This window comes from Lithobates pipiens, unplaced genomic scaffold (genome assembly GCF_037356315.1).
Source record: "Lithobates pipiens isolate NorthernLeopardFrog02 unplaced genomic scaffold, aLitPip1_a1.2 Scaffold_18, whole genome shotgun sequence".
Classification (NCBI taxonomy): domain Eukaryota; kingdom Metazoa; phylum Chordata; class Amphibia; order Anura; family Ranidae; genus Lithobates; species Lithobates pipiens.
In genome coordinates this window covers 90,429,087-90,448,194 of record NW_027507758.1, presented here as the reverse complement: position 1 = coordinate 90,448,194, position 19,108 = coordinate 90,429,087, and the positions used below count along the sequence as shown (strand labels likewise).

Below are 19,108 nucleotides of genomic sequence, written 5' to 3'. Positions count from 1 at the left end.
ACCTCATTTGCCACTTAGTTGTCCAATTAGACAGTGCATTGAGGTTGGCTTGTAATTTGGAGAAATCCTGTAAGGATGTTATTCCACTGCATAGCTTAGTCTCATCCGCAATGACAGAAATGTTACTTTTAATCCCATATTATTTATAAAGATATTAAAAAGTAAGGGTCCCAGCACTGAACCTTGGGGTATACCACTGATAACCTTAGACCATTCAGAGTAAGAGTCATTAACTACTACTCTCTGAATTCTGTCTTTTAGCCAGTTTTCTATCCATTTAAAAATGTATCTTTCCAAGCCTGTAGACTTTACCTTACACATGAGCCGTGTGTGGGGAACTGCGTCAAATGCTTTTGCAAAATCCAGGTTCACCATGTCCATAGCCACCCTTCTGTCCAAGGTTTTACTTACTGTCTCATAAAAAGAAATCAGGTTTGTTTGACAACTTCTGTCTTTCACGAATCCATGCTTAAAATGTTTTTTTCCAGCAAGAACTCGTCTATGTGGTCTTTTATTAACCACTTCAGGACCGCCGTATTGCCATTGTACGTCAGCACAATGGCACAGGCAGGCACAATCACGTACATCTACGTGATTGCCTTCCAGCAGGTGGGGGGTCCGATCGGACCCCCTCCCGCTGTTTACGGCGGTCCGATTCGGTCCAGGAGCGCTCCGTGATGAGGGGATGGCCGTTGGTTTTCGGCCACCCCCTCTGGATCGCTCCTGGCCAATGAGAAGCTTCCTCCCCTGTGTATTGTTTACACAGGAAGGAGGAAGTGATGTCATTCTCCTCGGGGCGGTCTTTTTGACCGGACTACGAGGAGAAGACTAAAAGTAAGTGTGCACCAACACTACACTGACATGTAGGTACACACAGGCACACAAAACCCCCCCCCGATCCCCCCCGCCCCCCCTCCCCCCCCAGTCACAGTGTCACTGATTGCATTGATCATTTCTTTACTGATCAATGCATTCAGTGTCAGTTGTGACAGTAAAAACTGTCAGGACAGTTAGTGTTAGGTCCAGGGTAGCCCCCTATCACCCCCCAATAAAGATTTAACCCCCTGATTGCCCCTAGAGTTAACCCTTTCACCCCCTTTTGCCAGTGTCACTAAGCGATCATTTTTCTGATCGCTGCATGTGTCGCTAGGTAGCTAGTTATTTTTTTAGGTTCACCGCCAGGTTTTTATATCGCTAGGTACCCCGATATACTACCCAATAATGGTTTTAACCCCCTGATTGCCGCTAGTTAACCCTTTCACCCCCTTTTGCCAGTGTCACTAAGCGATTGTTTTTCTGATCGCTGCATTAGTGTCGCTACAGTCGCTAGGTAGCTAGTTATTTTTTTAGGTTCACCGCCAGGTTTTTATAGCGCTAGGTACCCCGATATACTACCCAATAATGGTTTTAACCCCCTGATTGCCGCTAGTTAACCCTTTCACCCCCTTTTGCCAGTGTCACTAAGCGATCATTTTTCTGATCGCTGCATGTGTCGCTAGGTAGCTAGTTATTTTTTTAGGTTCACCGCCAGGTTTTTATATCGCTAGGTACCCCGATATACTACCCAATAATGGTTTTAACCCCCTGATTGCCGCTAGTTAACCCTTTCACCCCCTTTTGCCAGTGTCACTAAGCGATCGTTTTTCTGATCGCTGCATTAGTGTCGCTACAGTCGCTAGGTAGCTAGTTATTTTTTTAGGTTCACCGCCAGGTTTTTATAGCGCTAGGTACCCCGATATACTACCCAATAATGGTTTTAACCCCCTGATTTCCGCTAGTTAACCCTTTCACCCCCTTTTGCCAGTGTCACTAAGCGATAATTTTTCTGAACGCTGCATCAGTGTCGCTAGTGTCGCTAGGTAGCTAGTTATTTTTTTAGGTTCACCGCCAGGTTTTTATAGCGCTAGGTACCCCGATATACTACCCAATAATGGTTTTAACCCCCTGATTGCTGCTAGTTAACCCTTTCACCCCCTTTCACCAGCGATCACAGTATAAGTGTCACTGGTGACGCTGGTTAGCCAGTTAGTTATTTAGGTTCCCCGTCAGGTTTTTATATAGCGCCAGGGACCCCCATATACTACCTAATAAAAATTTGAACCCCCTGATTGCCCCTAGTTAACCCTTTCACCACTGATCACCGTATAAGTGTTACGGGTGACTCTGGTTAGTTTGTTTTTTATAGCATTTTATATTCAAATCCGGAAGGCAGTGCTTGGTTTTCGGGGTCCCGTACGTGGCTAGGCTCCCAAAAAGTCCCCCACATGTGGTATCCCCGTACTCGGGAGAAGCAGCAGAATTTATTTTGGGGTGTAATTTGACTTCTGCCCATAGCATGTGTGAGCAATATATCATTTAGTGACAACTTTGTGCAAAAAAAAAAAAAGTTTGTAATATTCCCGCAACTTTTGGCAAAATATAAAATATTCCATGGACTCAACATGCCTCTCAGTAAATAGCTTGGGGTGTCTACTTTCCAAAATGGGGTCATTTGGGGGGGGTTTGTGCTATTTTGGCATTTTATGGCCTTCGAAACTGTGATAGGTAGTGAGGAGTTAAATCAAAAATTTGCACCCTTAGAAATCCTGAAGGTGGTGATTGGTTTTCGGGGTGCCGTGCGCGACTAGACTCCCAAAAAGTCCCACACATGTGGTATCCCCTTACTCGGGAGAAGCAGCAGAATGTATTTTGGGGTGTCATTTCACATATGCCCATAGCATGTGTGAGCAATATATCATTTAGTGACAACTTGGTGCAAAAAAAAAAAAAGTTTGCAATATTCCCGCAACTTGTGGCAAAATATAAAATATTCCATGGACTCAACATGCCTCTCAGTAAATAGCTTGGGGTGTCTACTTTCCAAAATGGGGTCATTTTGGGGGGTTTTGTGCTATTTTGGCATTTTATGGCCTTCGAAACTGTGATAGGTAGTGAGGAGTTAAATCAAAAATTTGCACCCTTAGAAATCCTGAAGGTGGTGATTGGTTTTCGGGTGCCGTGCGCGACTAGACTCCCAAAAAGTCCCACACATGTGGTATCCCCATACTCGGGAGAAGTAGCGGAATATATTTTGGGGTGCAATTCCACATATAACCATGGCATGTGTGAGCAATATATCATTTAGTGACAACTTTTTGTAAAAAAAATTTTTTTTTTTTTTTTTTTGTCATTATTCAATCCCTTAGGACAAAAAAAATAAATATTCAATGGGCTCAACATACCCATCAGCAATTTCCTTGGGGTGTCTACTTTCCAAAATGGGGTCATTTGGGGGGGATTTGTACTGCCCTGCCATTTTAGCACCTCAAGAAATGAGATCGGCAGTCATAAATTAAAAGCTGTGTAAATTCCAGAAAATGTACTCTAGTTTGTAGACGCTATAACTTTTGCGCAAACCAAAAAATATACGCTTATTGACATTTTTTTTACTAAAGACATGTGGCTGAATAAATTTTGCCCTCAATGTATGACTAAAATTTAGTTTATTCGATTTTTCTTATAACAAAAAGAAGAAAATATCTTTTTTTTTCAAAATTTTCGCTCTTTTTCCATTTATATCGCAAAAAAAAAAAATCGCAGAGGCAATCAAATACCATCAAAAGAAAGCTCTATTTGTGGGAAGAAAAGGACGCAAATTTCGTTTGGGTGCAATATTGCATGACCGCGCAATTACCAGTTAAAGCAGCGCAGTGCGAAATTGCAAAAAGACCTCTGGTCCTTAAGGTGTTTATTGGTCCGGAGCTGAAGTGGTTAAACTCTCCAGTATCTTCCTGACTATAGAATTTAAACTAACAGGTTTATAGTTACTTGGCAAAGACTTTGATCCCTTTTTAAATATGGGCACCACATTGGCCCTGCGCCAATCCAGTGGTAGCATTCCAGTCATTAACGAGTCCCTAAATATTAGAAACAATGGCCTTGAAATGACAGAGCTTAATTTTTTTTAGGATCCGCAGGTGGATGCCATCTGGTCCCAGTCTAAGTCCTGGGGAGCAGCCCTCATCCTTAGAAAATTTGTTCTCTTAAAGTTACTGTAATCCCCCGTACACACGATCGGACTTTCAGACAACAAAACCACGTAATTTTTGTCAGAAGGTTGTTGGCTCAAACTTGTCTTGCATACACACGGTCACACAAATGTAGGGCAACAATTCTGAACGTGAGAATGCGATGACGGACAACACGTATGACGATCTGATAAAAAGCAAGTTCAATAGTCATGTGATATCTCCACTATGAACGCTAGTTTTACAAGCCTGAACGCTTCTGGCTCCTACTTGATTCTGAGCATGCGTGAACTTTTGTGCGTTGGACTTGTGTAAACACGATCGGACTTTGTGACAAAGTTTTGTTGGCGGAAAATTTGAGAACCTGCTATCAAACATTTGTGGGCGGAAAATCCGACAGCAAATGTCCGATGGAGAATACACACGTTCGGACTTTCCCGACAACAAGCTCACATCGAACATTTCCCATCGGAAAACCTGACCGTGTGTACGCAGAATAAGTGTTTTTATCTTACCCGTATGTGTTTATTGCTTACAACTAACATTAAATGAAATCATGTTATGGTCACTGCTACCCAGGTGTTCTTTTATAGTGATGGACGAACTTCCGACGGGACGTTTCGCGAACGCGGACAGCGAACGCGGTCGATAGTTCGCGAACCGTAACGTTCGCGGCGGGCCCCATTGACTTCAATGGGAGGCGAACTTTGCAAACTTACAGGTCAAATTTGCAGCCACAAAATAATTACTAGCTGTGCAACCATAGTCCCACCACATGGCCAATGACAACACATGTATGAGGTGAATCTGGGATCAACAACTACAAGCATTCTTTTTTTATATGTGAAATTGTTGTGACAATTCAGGACTGTGGAGAGCATGAAGGCAATGGAGGAGAGGGAAGGTCAGGGTAGGCAAAGAAGAGGGTGCAGGAGATGATCACCAGCAGCGTGACATACAGCACCTGCACCGTGATAGAGTCATCTGACACCAGCACCGTGATAGAGAGCACTGACATCAGCAGCGTGACATAAAGCACTCACACCAGCACCGTGATATACAGCACTGACACCAGCACCGTGATAGAGAGCACTGACATCAGCAGCGTGACATAAAGCACTGACACCAGCACCATGATATACAGCACTGACACCAGCACCGTGATAGAGAGCACTGACATCAGCAGCGTGACATACATCAATGACACCTGCACCGTGATAGAGTGATCTGACACCAGCACCCTGATAGAGAGCACTGACATCAGCAGCGTGATATACAGCACTGACACCAGCACCGTGATATACAGCACTGACACCAGCACCGTGATATACAGCACTGACACCTGCACCGTAAGCAGCCCCAGGAGGAAGTCAGCATAGCACAGGGATGGTGGGAGCCCCTCATAATGAGCATAGCACAGGGATGGTGGGAGCCCCTCATAATATGCACAGCAGAGGTACAGCCCCAAGAGGAAGTCAGCACAGCACAGGGATGGTGGGAGCCCCTCATAATGAGCATAGCACAGGGATGGTGGGAGCCCCTCATAATAAGCAGCCCCAGGAGGAAGATAGCACAGGGATGGTGGGAGCCCCTCATAATAAGCGGCCCCAGTAGAAATATGACACCGCTCAACCTCTTCAAACAGGAGGGTACGGGCATATAGTACGGTGTGCTTTTTTTGGACAAGGAAGTGAGCCAAATGAAGAAAGAAGGTCTGTGTGCTCGATTAAAAAAATCATTTCTAGACATATACATGGTCTACTGGTCACATGTGTTGAATTCCTGCGAGATCCATGCCTCATTCATTTTTAGAAATATGAGGTAGTTAACACTGTCGTGAGCTAGGCGAGTACGCTTATCAGTCACGATCCCCCCTGCTGCGCTGAACGTCCTTTCGGACAGGACACTGGACGAGGGGCAAGCCAACAGTTCGATTGCAAATTGGGCAAGCTCTGGCCAGAGGTCAAGCCTGCCCACCCAGTAGTCCAGGGGTTCATCACTCCTCAGAGCGTCCACATCGGCTGTTAACCCGATGTAGTCGGACACCTGACGGTCTAGGCCAGGCATCACTAAATGGCGGACCGCGGGCCGAATCCGAACCCAGTAGCAGCCATATCCGGCCCGCAGCCTCACAAATAGTTGCCTGCGTGTTTTCTCCCCTCTGCCGGATTGCCAGCCTGCCGCTGCCACTAAAATCCTTGATTTACATGGGAGGCGTGGCAGGTCTCTGCCTTTCATCATCGCATCACTGCACCCTTCTCCCCCTCCCCACACTGCCCTACCTTATTCACCCAAGCCTGGAAGCGCTGCAGGTCCGGACAAAGGGCGGGACTTATCACTTTACGAAGTGGGTGATTGATTGCTAGGCAGTGGGGCAGTTCCAGCAACCAATCACCCCCCTTTAACTTGAAAAGTCCCGCCCTTTGTCCGGACCTGCCATGCGTGCTTCCCGGCTTGTGTGAATAAGGTAGGGCAGTGTGGGGAGGGGGAGATAGGGGGAATACTGCGATGATGAAAGGGACAGTCTGACTCTATAATGGAGGGAGTCTGTATCAGGGAATCTGTGATGGAGTGGGGTTACGTGATGGAGTGGGGTCCCATGATGGAGTGGGGTCTGTATTAGGGGGAGATATGTGATGGAGTGGGGTCTGTATTAGGGGAGATATGTGATGGAGTGGGGTCTGTATTAGGGGGAGATATGTGATGGAGTGGGGTCTGTATTAGGGGGAGATATGTGATGGAGTGGGGTCTGTATTAGGGGGAGATATGTGATGGAGTGGGGTCTGTATTAGGGGGAGATCTGTGATGGAGTGAGGATCTCTGATGGGGGGGGGTCTGGTGATGAGTATCTGTAATGTGATGGAGGGGTCTGTGATGAGAGAGTCTGTAATGGGTTGGGGGGGGGTTCTGATGGGGGACTGTGATGTAAAAGGGAGGGATGTGAAGGGGGGACTGAGGGCACTGATGTAAGGGCTTGTCCACACTTGTGCAGAGATCTGTTTTTCTGCACTAGAAAAACCCAGGTATCTACAATGGCAATAGAAAACAATTTTGACGTGCACGGGAGGCTGTAATGTGAAGGATCTGAGTCATGACCAATATGACATTCGGACCTCTGTGGGAAGAAAATTTTACTGACCGGACCCCTGTGAATTTTAATTCAGTACCCCTGGTCTAGGCGTTCCCTGATACTGGATCCGGATGACACCTGTCGATGGGTCGGCTGAAAGAATGACCTCATATCCGAAGTCACCAACACATCTTCAAACCGGCCTCTTCTTGCAGGCGCTGTTGGATTGGTACCCGCAACTCCTTCTCTGGGAGTGGGAATTGCTCCTCTGCCAGCGCACGCAAAAGCAGAATGCAGCATTTCTCGAAGCAAGGCCTGGAAGTGCTCCATTCTGACAGCCCTCTGTGACGGCGGTAACATTTCCGCCATTTTGTGTTTGTACCAGGGGTCTAAGTACGTTGCCACCCAGTACTGGTCCTTGACCCTTATGATTTTTATACGGGGGTCCCTATTAAAACACTGGAGCATGAAGGCCCCCATTTGCACTAAACTGGAAGCGGTGTGGTGGCCTGGCTCCTGCTCATCATCCAGGATAATGTCGTCCTCTTCATTCTCCTCTCCCCATCCACGCACAACAACAGGGATCCCGGAAAGGTTTAAAGCATGCTCTTCTTGCTCCTCCTCATCCGCCCCGGCACCATCCTCCTCTGACTCCTCTTCAGACTCCTGTTGTTCACTTGTTTCAGATAGAGTAGCCCCCCCCTGGGAATTCATCCAGCATTGCGACTTCCTCATCTTCCCACTCCTGCTCCTCCACAGCTTGATCAATGACACGACGCAATGCACGCTCCATAAAGAAGGCATAAGGTACTATGCCACTAATGGCGCTATGGCTGCGACTGACCAGTTTGGTGATCTCCTCAAATGGCCGCAGAAGTCTGCATGCGTCGCGCATGAGCAGCCACTGGCGCGGTGAAAAAAAACCCAGCTCCCCAGAACCTGTTCTGCCGCAGAGATCATACAGGTAGACGTTAACTGCATGTTTCTGCTGGAGCAGTCTATCAAGCATATAGAAGGTTGAGTTCCATCGCGTCAGGCAATCGCAAATAAGACGTCTGACCGGCAGATTGTGTCGCCGCTGAATGTCAGCAAGGCGAGCCATGGTCGTGTAAGATCTTTTGAAATGGGCCGAGATTTTCCTTGCCTGCCGCAAGATGTCCTGGACCCCAGGGTATTTGACAAGGAATCGCTGCACGACCAAGTTTAAGACGTGTGCCATGCATGGCACGTGCGTGATTTTGCCCTGTTTCAATGCGCTAAGCAGATTGGCACCATTGTCACACACCACTTTACCAACTGTCAAATTGAGCTGTGTTAGCCACTGATCTGCCTGTGAACGCAAAGCTGAAAGGAGTGCCGGGCCAGTGTGGCTCTTGGCTTCCAGGCACAACAGACGCAGCACGGCATGGCAACGTCTCACCTGGCATGTCGAATAGGTTCTGGGGAGCTTGGGCGGCGCAGCAGAAGAGACGCTAGCAGCGGAAAAGGAGGAGTCAGCCGAGGAGGAGAGGGAGGAGGATGGAGTAGGATGAGAAGAAGAGCCAGGCCTGCATCCAATCCGTGGCGGTAAAACCAAATCTACATGGGTGCCACAGTGGGCAGTAAAAGTGATATACCTTCCCTGCCCGTGTTTGCTAGACCACGTGTCTGTGGTCAGATGTATCTTGGCACCGACACTGTGTACCAGAGATACATTCACTTGCCGCTGAACATGGCCATATAGCTCTGGGATGCCCTTCTGTGAGAAATACTTCCTTCCTGGGACCTTCCATTGTGGTGTTCCAATGGCCACAAATTTGCGAAAGGCCTCCGAGTCCACCAGTTTATATGGCAGTAGTTGGCTGGCTATGAGTTCTGACAAGCCAGCTGTCAACCGTTGGGCAAGAGGGTTATCCGGCGTCATCATTTTTTTACGCTCGAACATTAGGCCCACGGAAGCCTGCCTTTTTGCAGAAAAACGTGAGCTTGGTGTGATGGAAGGTGGAGTGGAGGACAATTGTGAGGAGAGAGGAGAAGGAGAAGTAGAAGACGAGGCTGGATGGTGAGAGCCTGGAGTGTGGCTTTGTGTGTTCCGTTGCTCCCACTGGGCTCGGTGATGGCTGCTCATGTGCCTTCTTAAGGCGGTCGTCCCTAGGTGAGTGTTGGGCTTACCGCGACTAATGCGCTGACTGCAAAGATTGCAGATGGCAACGCTATTGTCAGCAGCGGACACGTTAAAAAAAGCCCACACTGCGGAGCCATGTGCCGGCGTCCTGGGAGCGCCAGATGTGACCATACATGGTCGATGACTCGCTCCTGATACATTTGCAGTCTGCTTTGTCCCTCCTGTGCAATGTAAGTTATTCCTGCTTCTCCTCCCTATCTGCTGGTCCATATCTCCCTATGAACTCCCCTCCTCTTCCTCTCTTGAGGGCACCCACGTGACATCACTAGACACGTCATCATCGACGTCACCTTCCCCACCGCTATAAGTAGAGATCTTGGAGTAGGCAGCAACAGCGGGGACCAACCTCCTCCTTGGGCTGATCTGGGTACTGTCGTCAGACTGCTGAGTGGCGGTTGTTGCTACCTCCTCTTCCTGATCCAATACCAAGAGTGGCTGCGCATCAGACATGTCTTGATATGGATCGGAAAATAATTCCTGTGACTCAAGCGGAAGGTATGTGGTGGTGTTGTTGGAGGTAGTGTCTTTGGGGGTGCACATAGCAGAGAGTGAAGAAGAGGGTGCAGATCGAGAGGATGAGGAGGGTGCAGAAGAGTAAGGCTGAGTGAGCCACTCAACCAAGTCTGGTGCATCCTTTAAAGTAATTGAACGCACCTTCTGCAACTTCCCACTTTGGCTCAAGAATGTGGCTCCTGCCCTACCCCTACCACCCCTGCGGAAGGGCCTGTCTCTTCCTCTGCCTGTCATTTTTTAAATTATCCTGTGACAAAACTCTCAGTCCCTATACTGATAAAGGACTACTGCAGCAGAAGGGCAGCAGTCAGCAGTAGTGCACCTCAACCCTATGTATTGTGGACCTATACCAGTCCTTAAGGAATAGCAGACTGTACCTCCCCCAACCCTATACCTTACCAGTCCTTATAAGGACCTTTGTGGAACAAGTAGGTTGTGAATGATTAGCAGACTGTACCTCAGTCCCTATACTGATAAAGGAGTACTGCAGCAGAAGTGCAGCAGTCAGCAGTAGTGCACCTCAACCCTATATATTGTGGACCTATACCAGTCCTTAAAGAATAGCAGACTGTACCTCACCCAACCCTATGTACTGTAGTACCCTATACCTTACCAGTCCTTATAAGGACCTTTGTGGAACAAGTAGGTTGTGAATAATTAGCAGACTGTACCTTAGTCCCTATACTGATAAAGGACTACTGCAGCAGAAGGGCAGCAGTCAGCAATAGTGCACCTCAACCCTATGTATTGTGGACCTATACCAGTCCTTAAGGAATAGCAGACTGTACCTCACTCAACCCTATGTACTGTAGTACCCTATACCTTACCAGTCCTTTTAAGGACCTTTGTGGAACAAGTAGGTTGTGAATAATTAGCAGACTGTACCTCAGTCCCTATACTGATAAAGGACTACTGCAGCAGGAGGGCAGCAGTCAGCAGTAGTGCACCTCAACCCTATGTATTGTGGACCTATACCAGTCCTTAAGGAATAGCAGACTGTACCTCCCCCAACCCTATACCTTACCAGTCCTTATAAGGACCTTTGTGGAACAAGTAGGTTGTGAATGATTAGCAGACTGTACCTCAGTCCCTATACTGATAAAGGAGTACTGCAGCAGTAGGGCAGCAGTCAGCAGTAGTGCACCTCAACCCTATGTATTGTGGACCTATACCAGTCCTTAAGAAATAGCAGACTGTACCTCAGTCCGTATACTGATAAAGGACTACTGCAGCAGAAGGGCAGCAGTCAGCAGTAGTGCACCTCAACCCTATGTATTGTGGACCTATAACAGTCCTTAAGGAATAGCAGACTGTACCTCACTCAACCCTATGTACTGTAGTACCCTATACCTTACCAGTCCTTATAAGGACCTTTGTGGAACAAGTAGGTTGTGAATGATTAGCAGACTGTACCTCAGTCCCTATACTGATAAAGGACTGCTGCAGCAGAAGGGCAGCAGTCAAGTATAATATTCTTTCTATATTTGGAAGAAAGAATATTATACGTGTACAAGCCTATTACCATACCAGTCCTGAAAAGAACCTGTGTGGACCTAATAGTAACAGCTACTGATTAAACTGACTGTCCCTCACTGCCTCACACACAGCTTCCTGCCTGTCCCTATTTAAACTGACAAAACAGAGGCTGCTGCAACAATAACTTGAATAGCACTTTTGTGGACCTAATAGTAACAGCTAATGATTAAACTGACTGTCCCTGCAGCACACAGCATCCTGTCCCTCTCTCTACACTGACAAAAAACAGGCTGCTGCAAAAATCAGTAGCACAGCAGTGCCTCAAACCTATATCCTGAACTACACCTAACACCTATACCAGTCCTGAAAAGAACTTTTGTGGACCAAATAGCTAGCGATTTGGGTCACTGCAGTCTCTCCCTGCTCCACACAGCAACCTCTCCCTATAGTGACATACGAAAGAATGTAAAATGCCCGCCGGATCGGGTCTATTTATAAGTTAGGGGGAATGTCCAAGTGTCCATGTGCTGTAATGTCTCAATTGGCTGTCCTGTACCCCATGATGGATGTGTCATCATAGGTCAAAGTTCTTTTACACAGTAAACACGGAAGTCCGCCGGGCGAACGGCGGCAATAGTCCGCCGATCGGGCGGGCGGCGAACAGCCGAAATTTGCTGCAAAACTAACCGTTCGGCCATCCCTATTCTTTTATTTGAATATTGGTAATAATCTCTGCATGGTTTGAGATTACCAGGTCCAGCAGAGCATCATTCTCAGTCGGGGGCCTCAATAAACCGAACCACAAAATTGTCTTGTAATAGGTTTATAAAGTTATCCCCTTTAACTGTCCCAGCAGTGCCATTACTCCTGTCAATTTCCAGGTAGTTAAAATCCCCCCATTATTATCACTGTCTCAGCCCTTGCAGCCCTTTCCATCTGTACAAGGAGTTGAGTCTCCACCTCCTCACTAACACTGGGAGGTCTATAACAAACTCCAATGACAACCTTTGTAATACGCACACCCATGTACAATTCCACCCATAATGCTTCAGACTCATCACACTCCATCAACTAGGTCCTCTGTCACACTCGCTTTGAGGTCACTTCTCACATAGAGACAGACACCACCACCCCTCCGTTTTATCCTGTCTTTCTGAAAGAGAGCATAGCCAGGAATATTAATAGCCCAGTCATGAGAAGAATGAAGCCAAGATTCAGCAATACCAATTAGATCATAGTTCTCCTCGTGCATCAGAGCTTCCAACTCACCCATTTTGCTTGGCAGACTTCTGGCATTGGTGTACAAACACTTTAATTCATTGTCACATTTTGAAAACGTATGTCGCATATTTTTTATTTTAGTACAAATAGTACCATTTCCAATGGTTGATTGTAACATAGGAACCTTCATATAATCTGCCATTGCCCCCCCCCCCCCATTTTTCCCCATTCCACCCTCCAATAAGGGTTGACCCCTGTCTGACCCATTATAATCTAATTCACCCTCCCCCACAATCCTAGTTTAAATACTTCTCCAACCTTCCCATAAACCTCTCCCCCAGCACAGTAGACCCCCTTCCATTTAGGTGCAAATCATCTTTAGCATATAGGTTGCACCCCAATGAAAAGTCAGCCCAGTGCTCTAAAAACCCAAATCCCTCCTCCTTACACCAGGTTTTTAGCCATGCATTCATCTCTCTAATCAACCCCTGCCTTTCCTGTGTTGCGCATGGCACAGGTATTATGTCAGAGAATATGACTTACAGCCTAGTTCTTTAAATTGGTCCTTGAGGAGCATCCACTGTCCATATATTCTGTCATTGGTTCCAACATGGACCAACACAGCTGGGTCACGCCCAGCCCCTCCCAGTAATTTATCAACCCGGTCCACCAGATGCCGAACCTTGGCACCAGGGAGACAGCAAACCATTTGGTTGAGGAGATCCCGGCGACAAATTATTTCATCAGCCCTTCTGATTATTAAATCAAGTATTACCACCAACTGTCTAGGCCTACCTGCAATCCCCTCGCCACACCTACTAGAGGGCTGCTCTCCTGGCTGTTAGGGGGAACGTTGATATCTAGGGCTTGCCACCTCTGAGTTTGATACCCCCACACCTTCACCCAACTTGGCAAATCTGTTAGGGTACTCAAAACCAGGGCTGGCCTTCCTTTTCTGTGAGCTCCTACCACTCCCTCTAACTTTATTAACCCATCTTCCTATCTGATAATCCTGAATAACCCCTCCACCCTCCCCATTAACCCTACTAGCCATTTGCAAAGTGCAAATGCATGGATTATATAGGAGGTTCATGCGAGGAATTCTAGAAACAAGACAGAAAGTATGCTTGTCCAAAAGATCAACAGAGAGCTGTCCAGAAGGTGGCACAGTAAAAAAAAAAACCTGCTGCCTAATGCAACAGAGGGACTTGGTTTAGATCTGGGTTCTGATCCTAGTAGTACTGTATAGTTACAAGAATTGATAAGGCATATGACGCCACACTATAAGAGCTTAATTACATAGTTTATTTTAATTTCGTAGTAGTGAACAATTTAATCACTTGCTGGCTTTCATCTTGCAACATATTGCTTTCAATTGGTTGCAATTGAGTTGACTGCTGGCACCTAAGAACAAACATGTAATATATTGAAGCTTATCAGTCCCTGTGGCTGGTGTGGTGGCTCCATTCATTACCTTGTGTCAGGCTTTTTCCTTTATTTATACCTGGTGATCCTGCCGGTAACATATTTCCTGTTCTAGAGAAACAGTACCCACTAACCATACTGTACATATGGAGGAGAAGCATTGATGCCCTTGGAAAGGATGACAGTTAGAACTATAGAGCAACCCCATATCCCTGCTGCACATGGGGAGGTCTTCTGTAGTTCTAATATAATTCCTGATCACATTGATCGAGAAAACACTGTAGAGTGCACAGGACAGCAATGCAGACCTGGCAGACTCATCATATATTTTTTCCACTTATTAAACAGGTGTAATAAAATGCTTTCTGTGGTATATTTAACAGACTGAAAGAAAGTAAATAAGAAAGCCTCATTGTTAATCTTACGTATGCTTTAAATGGCTTAGTTGCATAGGATTAAAAAACTGGGGATGAGCAAATCTCCCCAGGTTTGGTTTACGAACAGTTTTGCAAATTTTGCTTGAAGTTTGAAAACTTTCCAGTGAGCCCCTTTGAAGTTAAAGGGGATGTGGGTTAGTGAGGGTGAAACTTGCTTTCAGTTTTAGCCTTTTATAGGGCTATATGCAAGCTATTATCAAAGAAGCGCCATCGGAAGCTGAGCACTGCCATTTGGCGTCATATATACTCCCTCCCATTTTTATAGAAAGAGGGCTGGGTGTTATCCATTCCTTCAAATTACTGGCTCTTGTGAGTCAGCTGAACAAGGACAACAGCTATGCACTGCATTATAGGTTGCTTCTTATTGCTGGTGGCAAAGCTTGAGAACTTTGTGAATCCTGAAGATTCGATGCAGACCCATGGTGAACCTAAACCTCATTCCTGAAAAAAACACATGCAGTGGTCCTCGGTTACACAACTGAAATCCAGCCGTCTCATCTTCAAGCTAAAACATAAGTATGTGGCTAACACCAATCATTCAGTGTGGAAATTCAGAAAATCAGTGGGACTATGTTGTGGTTTTGCAGTTGTTTCCCCAACCTTTTCTAAAAAATCAATAAATAATAACATTATGTATGCCCACCAATTGTGACTGTATAGAATCTACAACACTATTGATTGTATCAAAAGCCAAACAAATGTTCTCATTCATCGAGTTCAATATCCGTTTCTTCATAAACCAATGCACGGTCTATTCTTGACTGCTTTGAATGCTTCACATTTAGGATGTCACCCATCTTGTCAAGCTCATCCAAGACCTGCAAGGCACACAGGAAATTATTTAAAGTGGTTGTAGACCTCTGAAATGATATATTACATCTAAATGAACAAATCCTATCTTTCTTTAGTGTGTGATCACCTTAATCAAAAGCACCAAATGTGATTTCTAGCTTTTATTTCCTCCCTTTGCTAGCTACATGAGTAACTCGTCATGATTTATCCCAACACCAACCAATCCCAGTAAACAACACCCCCCAGCACACAGTAGGTGATTGACAGCCTCAGCTGTGCATGTTTCCCTATGAGACTGTATGTATCTGTGTCCGCTCTTTCCAACTCTCCTCTCTGTACTGTACAGTGTGTGACATTAGATCTCCGTCTTCTGCCTCCTGAAGCTCAGAAATGCTGTGTAAACTATGCACTTTGAAGGGCTGTAGAGGGGAAAGGCAGCAGATAAACAGGTACAGCTTATGGGGGAGGATTTGTTCATCTCTGTGTATCAACTCAGGCTAGTCAATTCAGTTGGTATATGAGGTCTGTCCAGAAAAAGTTCAGCCATTGTTAAGAATGGTTTGCACAACATCAATGTAACTTGGCAGCTAAGTACAGTTGACTGGAATGCGTGTGCATGAACAATGACAACTTCACTGTACTAGCCAGTGCGGGTGCTAGACGCCATTGAGTGAGCATGTGTACTGTGTGGTCATCTCATTCAATTAACTGAGCAAGTAGAGCACTGAATCTGCATCAAATTTTACGTTACATTTTACATAAAAGAATAATATGCCGTGCTTAACTACATAATAATAGATTCATGCCAAGTCCATTCAAGATAGTGAGAATTGATTGAAAGTGATCCGTGTTCTGGAAGGCCTGCAACAAGCATAACACCTGAGAATGTTTAACAAAAACAAAAAACAAAACCTTTAGATTTCAAGAGGACAATTTTTGCTGAAATGGGGAAATTTCTAAAAAATGAATTGAAAGTTTGGAGTAAAATGACAGGCGTAAGTAATAGGGATGAGCCGAACACCCCCTGGTTCGGTTCGCACCAGAACTTGCGAACGACCCCCGCGTTCGGTACGAACGTTAGAACCCCATTGAAGTCTATGGGACTCGAACGTTCGAATTGGAAAGTGCTAATTTTAACGGCTAATATGCAAGATACTGTCCTAAAAAGGGTTTGGGGACCTGCCTCCTGCCTCAGGGGACATGGGTCACTGCAAAAAAAAGTTTTAAAAACTACCGTTTTGGCGGGAGCAGTGATTTTAATGACGATTAAAGTGAAAAAAAAAGTGAAATATTCCTTTAAATATGGTGCCTGGGGGGTGTCTATAGTATGCCTGTGAAGTGCCACGTGTTTCCCGTGTTTAGAACAGTTCCTGCACAAAATGACATTAAACGGAAATAACACCATTTAAAACTGCTTGCGGTTTTAATGTTATATCTGGTTCCTGCAATATGGTTGAAAATCATTCAGAAAAATGGCATGGGTAGCCCTCCCTGCCCATTACCAGCCTATTTGGGTCTTGTACACATATTAAGGGGAACCCCGTACCCATATTAAAAAAAGGAAATGCGTGTGGCCCCCAGGCCCTATATACTCAGAACAGCAGTATACAGGCGGTGCAAACAAGACAGGGACTGTGTAGGTTTGTTGTGTTAAGTTGAATTTGTTTGTCATTTTCAACCGGTACATTTTTAAAGTGTAGCTCCAGTCAAAAAAAATATCTTTAAGCTTTTTGGAAAACATAGGGAAGGGTTATCACCCCTGTATAATTTTGTTTTGTCGTCCATCTTTTTTCATCTCACTTGCTGCTGTCTCCTTGCGTTTGCAAGTAGGAGATGTTTGTAAGTTGGATGTTTGAAAGTAGGGGCCTGCCCTATATTATAGCGGTATGTACTGGGTACAGAGCACGCAGACAGCACGCACTATCTCCTAACACTACTGACTGCAAGCTCTATTATTAACCACTTGTTAGCCCAATGTTTGCATAAAGTGAAAGATGAAGTTATGCTGAGTAAATAGATATCAAACATGTCACTCTTCAAAATTGCACATGCCCGTGGAATGGCGCCAAACGTCGCTACTTAAAAAATCCCCATAGGCGACGCTTTAAATATTTTTTTACTGGTTACATGTTTTGAGTTGCAGAGGAGGTCTAGGACTAGAATTATTGCTCTCGCTCTAACATTCTCGGTGATACCTCACATGTGTGGCACATGCGAGCACATGGGGACATGGGCGCTTTAATTTTTATTTTATTTTTTTATTGTTCATTTTACTTTATTTTAGTTTGACATTTTTTTTCCCAAAAATATATTTTTGATCACTTTTATTCCTATTACAAGAAATGTAAACATCCCTTGTAATAGGAATATGGGATGACAGGTCCTCTTTACAGTGAAATCTGGGGGGTCAATATGACCCCACATCTCACCTCTAGGCTGGGAAGCCTGAAATAAAAAATAAAAAAAAAGATTCTGGCTTTGATCGTACTGGCGAGTTGGTAGAAGCACCAGAGGGCGGTGAGGGGTGGGGGGCGTCTATGGCTGGGTACTTCAGGGTATCACCGAGTATGGCTGGGTATCTCTGAGTATGGCTGGGTATGGCAATTTATGGCAGGGTATTACAGAGTATTGGCGGGGTACTACAGAGTAATAGCAGGGTACTGCAGAGTATTGGGGGTACTGCAGAGTAATGGCGGGTACTGCAGAGTATTGGGGGGTACTGCAGAGTAATGGGGGTTACTGCAGAGTAATGGGGGGTACTGCAGAGTAATGGCGGGGTACTGCAGAGTAATGGCAGGGTACTGCAGAGTATTGGGGGGTACTGCAGAGTAATGGGGGTTACTGCAGAGTAATGGGGGGTACTGAAGAGTAATGGCAGGGTACTGCAGAGTAATGGCAGGGTACTGCACTGCAGAGTAATGGCAGGGTACTGCACTGCAGAGTAATGGCGGGGTACTGCACTGCAGAGTAATGGCGGGGTACTGCACTGCAGAGTAATGGCGGGGTACTGCACTGCAGAGTAATGGCGGGGTACTGCAGAGTAATGGCGGGGTACTGCAGAGTAATGGCAGGGTACTGCACTGCAGCGTAATGGTGGGGTACTGCACTGCAGAGTAATGGCGGGGTACTGCAGAGTAATGGCGGGGTACTGCAGAGTAATGGCAGGGTACTGCACTGCAGAGTAATGGCGGGGTACTGCAGAGTAATGGCGGGGTACTGCAGAGTAATGGCAGGGTACTGCAGAGTATGCACTGGTATTGCAGAGTATTGGCAGGGAATTGAGGGGTTAAATTCGGTGAGCAGCGATGTGGGCACTGCAGATGCAGCCCACATCGCTGCTGACACCGATCTCTTTCCCCTCCGCTGTACCGATCGGTACAGAAAGGGGAGGGAGGAACAGGCGTCATAACATGACGCCGGTTTGTTTCCAAGTGATCACTCCGTCATTTGACGGAGCAATCACGTGGTAAACGGCCGCTATGAGCGGCCGTTTACCGTGATGCGCCGGGTCCTATGGACCCGGCGGTCACGGATGCTCTCGAGTGCGCACACCTCGGGGCACGCGAGAGCAGAATTTTGGGAGCCCGTTAATTAACGGCCTCTCTGAGTTAAACAACCGCCCTGAAGCCGTTAATCGGCAATGGGCAGTTGTTAAGTGGTTAAAGCTAGATCACTAGCTATATAGGTGAGGTGAATATAGTGGTGTATACTGCAGTCAGGGCACAGACAACAACCACTACACAGCAGCAAGATAGGAAATCAGCCAAAAACGATTGGTGTGTACTGTGTTGAAGGTACACAGAACACCCACTGCTTCAGATGCAAAGTAACACACTACAGGAGGCCGCCTTAAAGGCGGCCTTATATAGTGTGGGGCGTGCACTACACAGTCTGAGCTATGATTGGCCACAGGCAGGATGCCTGTGGCCAATCATGGCTCTCCTCGCTGCCGGCGCTGCGATTGGCCAAGCATGCGGGGTCACAGTGCATGCTTGGCCAATCA

The 19,108-nt window shown here is 46.2% G+C and overlaps 1 protein-coding gene across 3 annotated transcripts in view; it reads right to left on the bottom strand.

Moving 5' to 3' along the window:
- Positions 1-13,735: 13,735 nt before the first annotated feature.
- Positions 13,736-19,108, bottom strand: part of LOC143987283 (serine palmitoyltransferase 3-like) — a 95,825-nt gene continuing 90,452 nt past the window's right edge. For all 3 annotated transcript variants that reach the window (XR_013276623.1, XM_077485905.1, XM_077485906.1), the window contains one exon: positions 13,736-15,131. Coding sequence is in view for 2 of the 3 variants with exons in the window: in XM_077485905.1 (XP_077342031.1) it covers positions 15,018-15,131 (114 nt within the window). In the remaining variant the exon portion in view is untranslated. The remainder of the gene's footprint in view (positions 15,132-19,108) is intronic.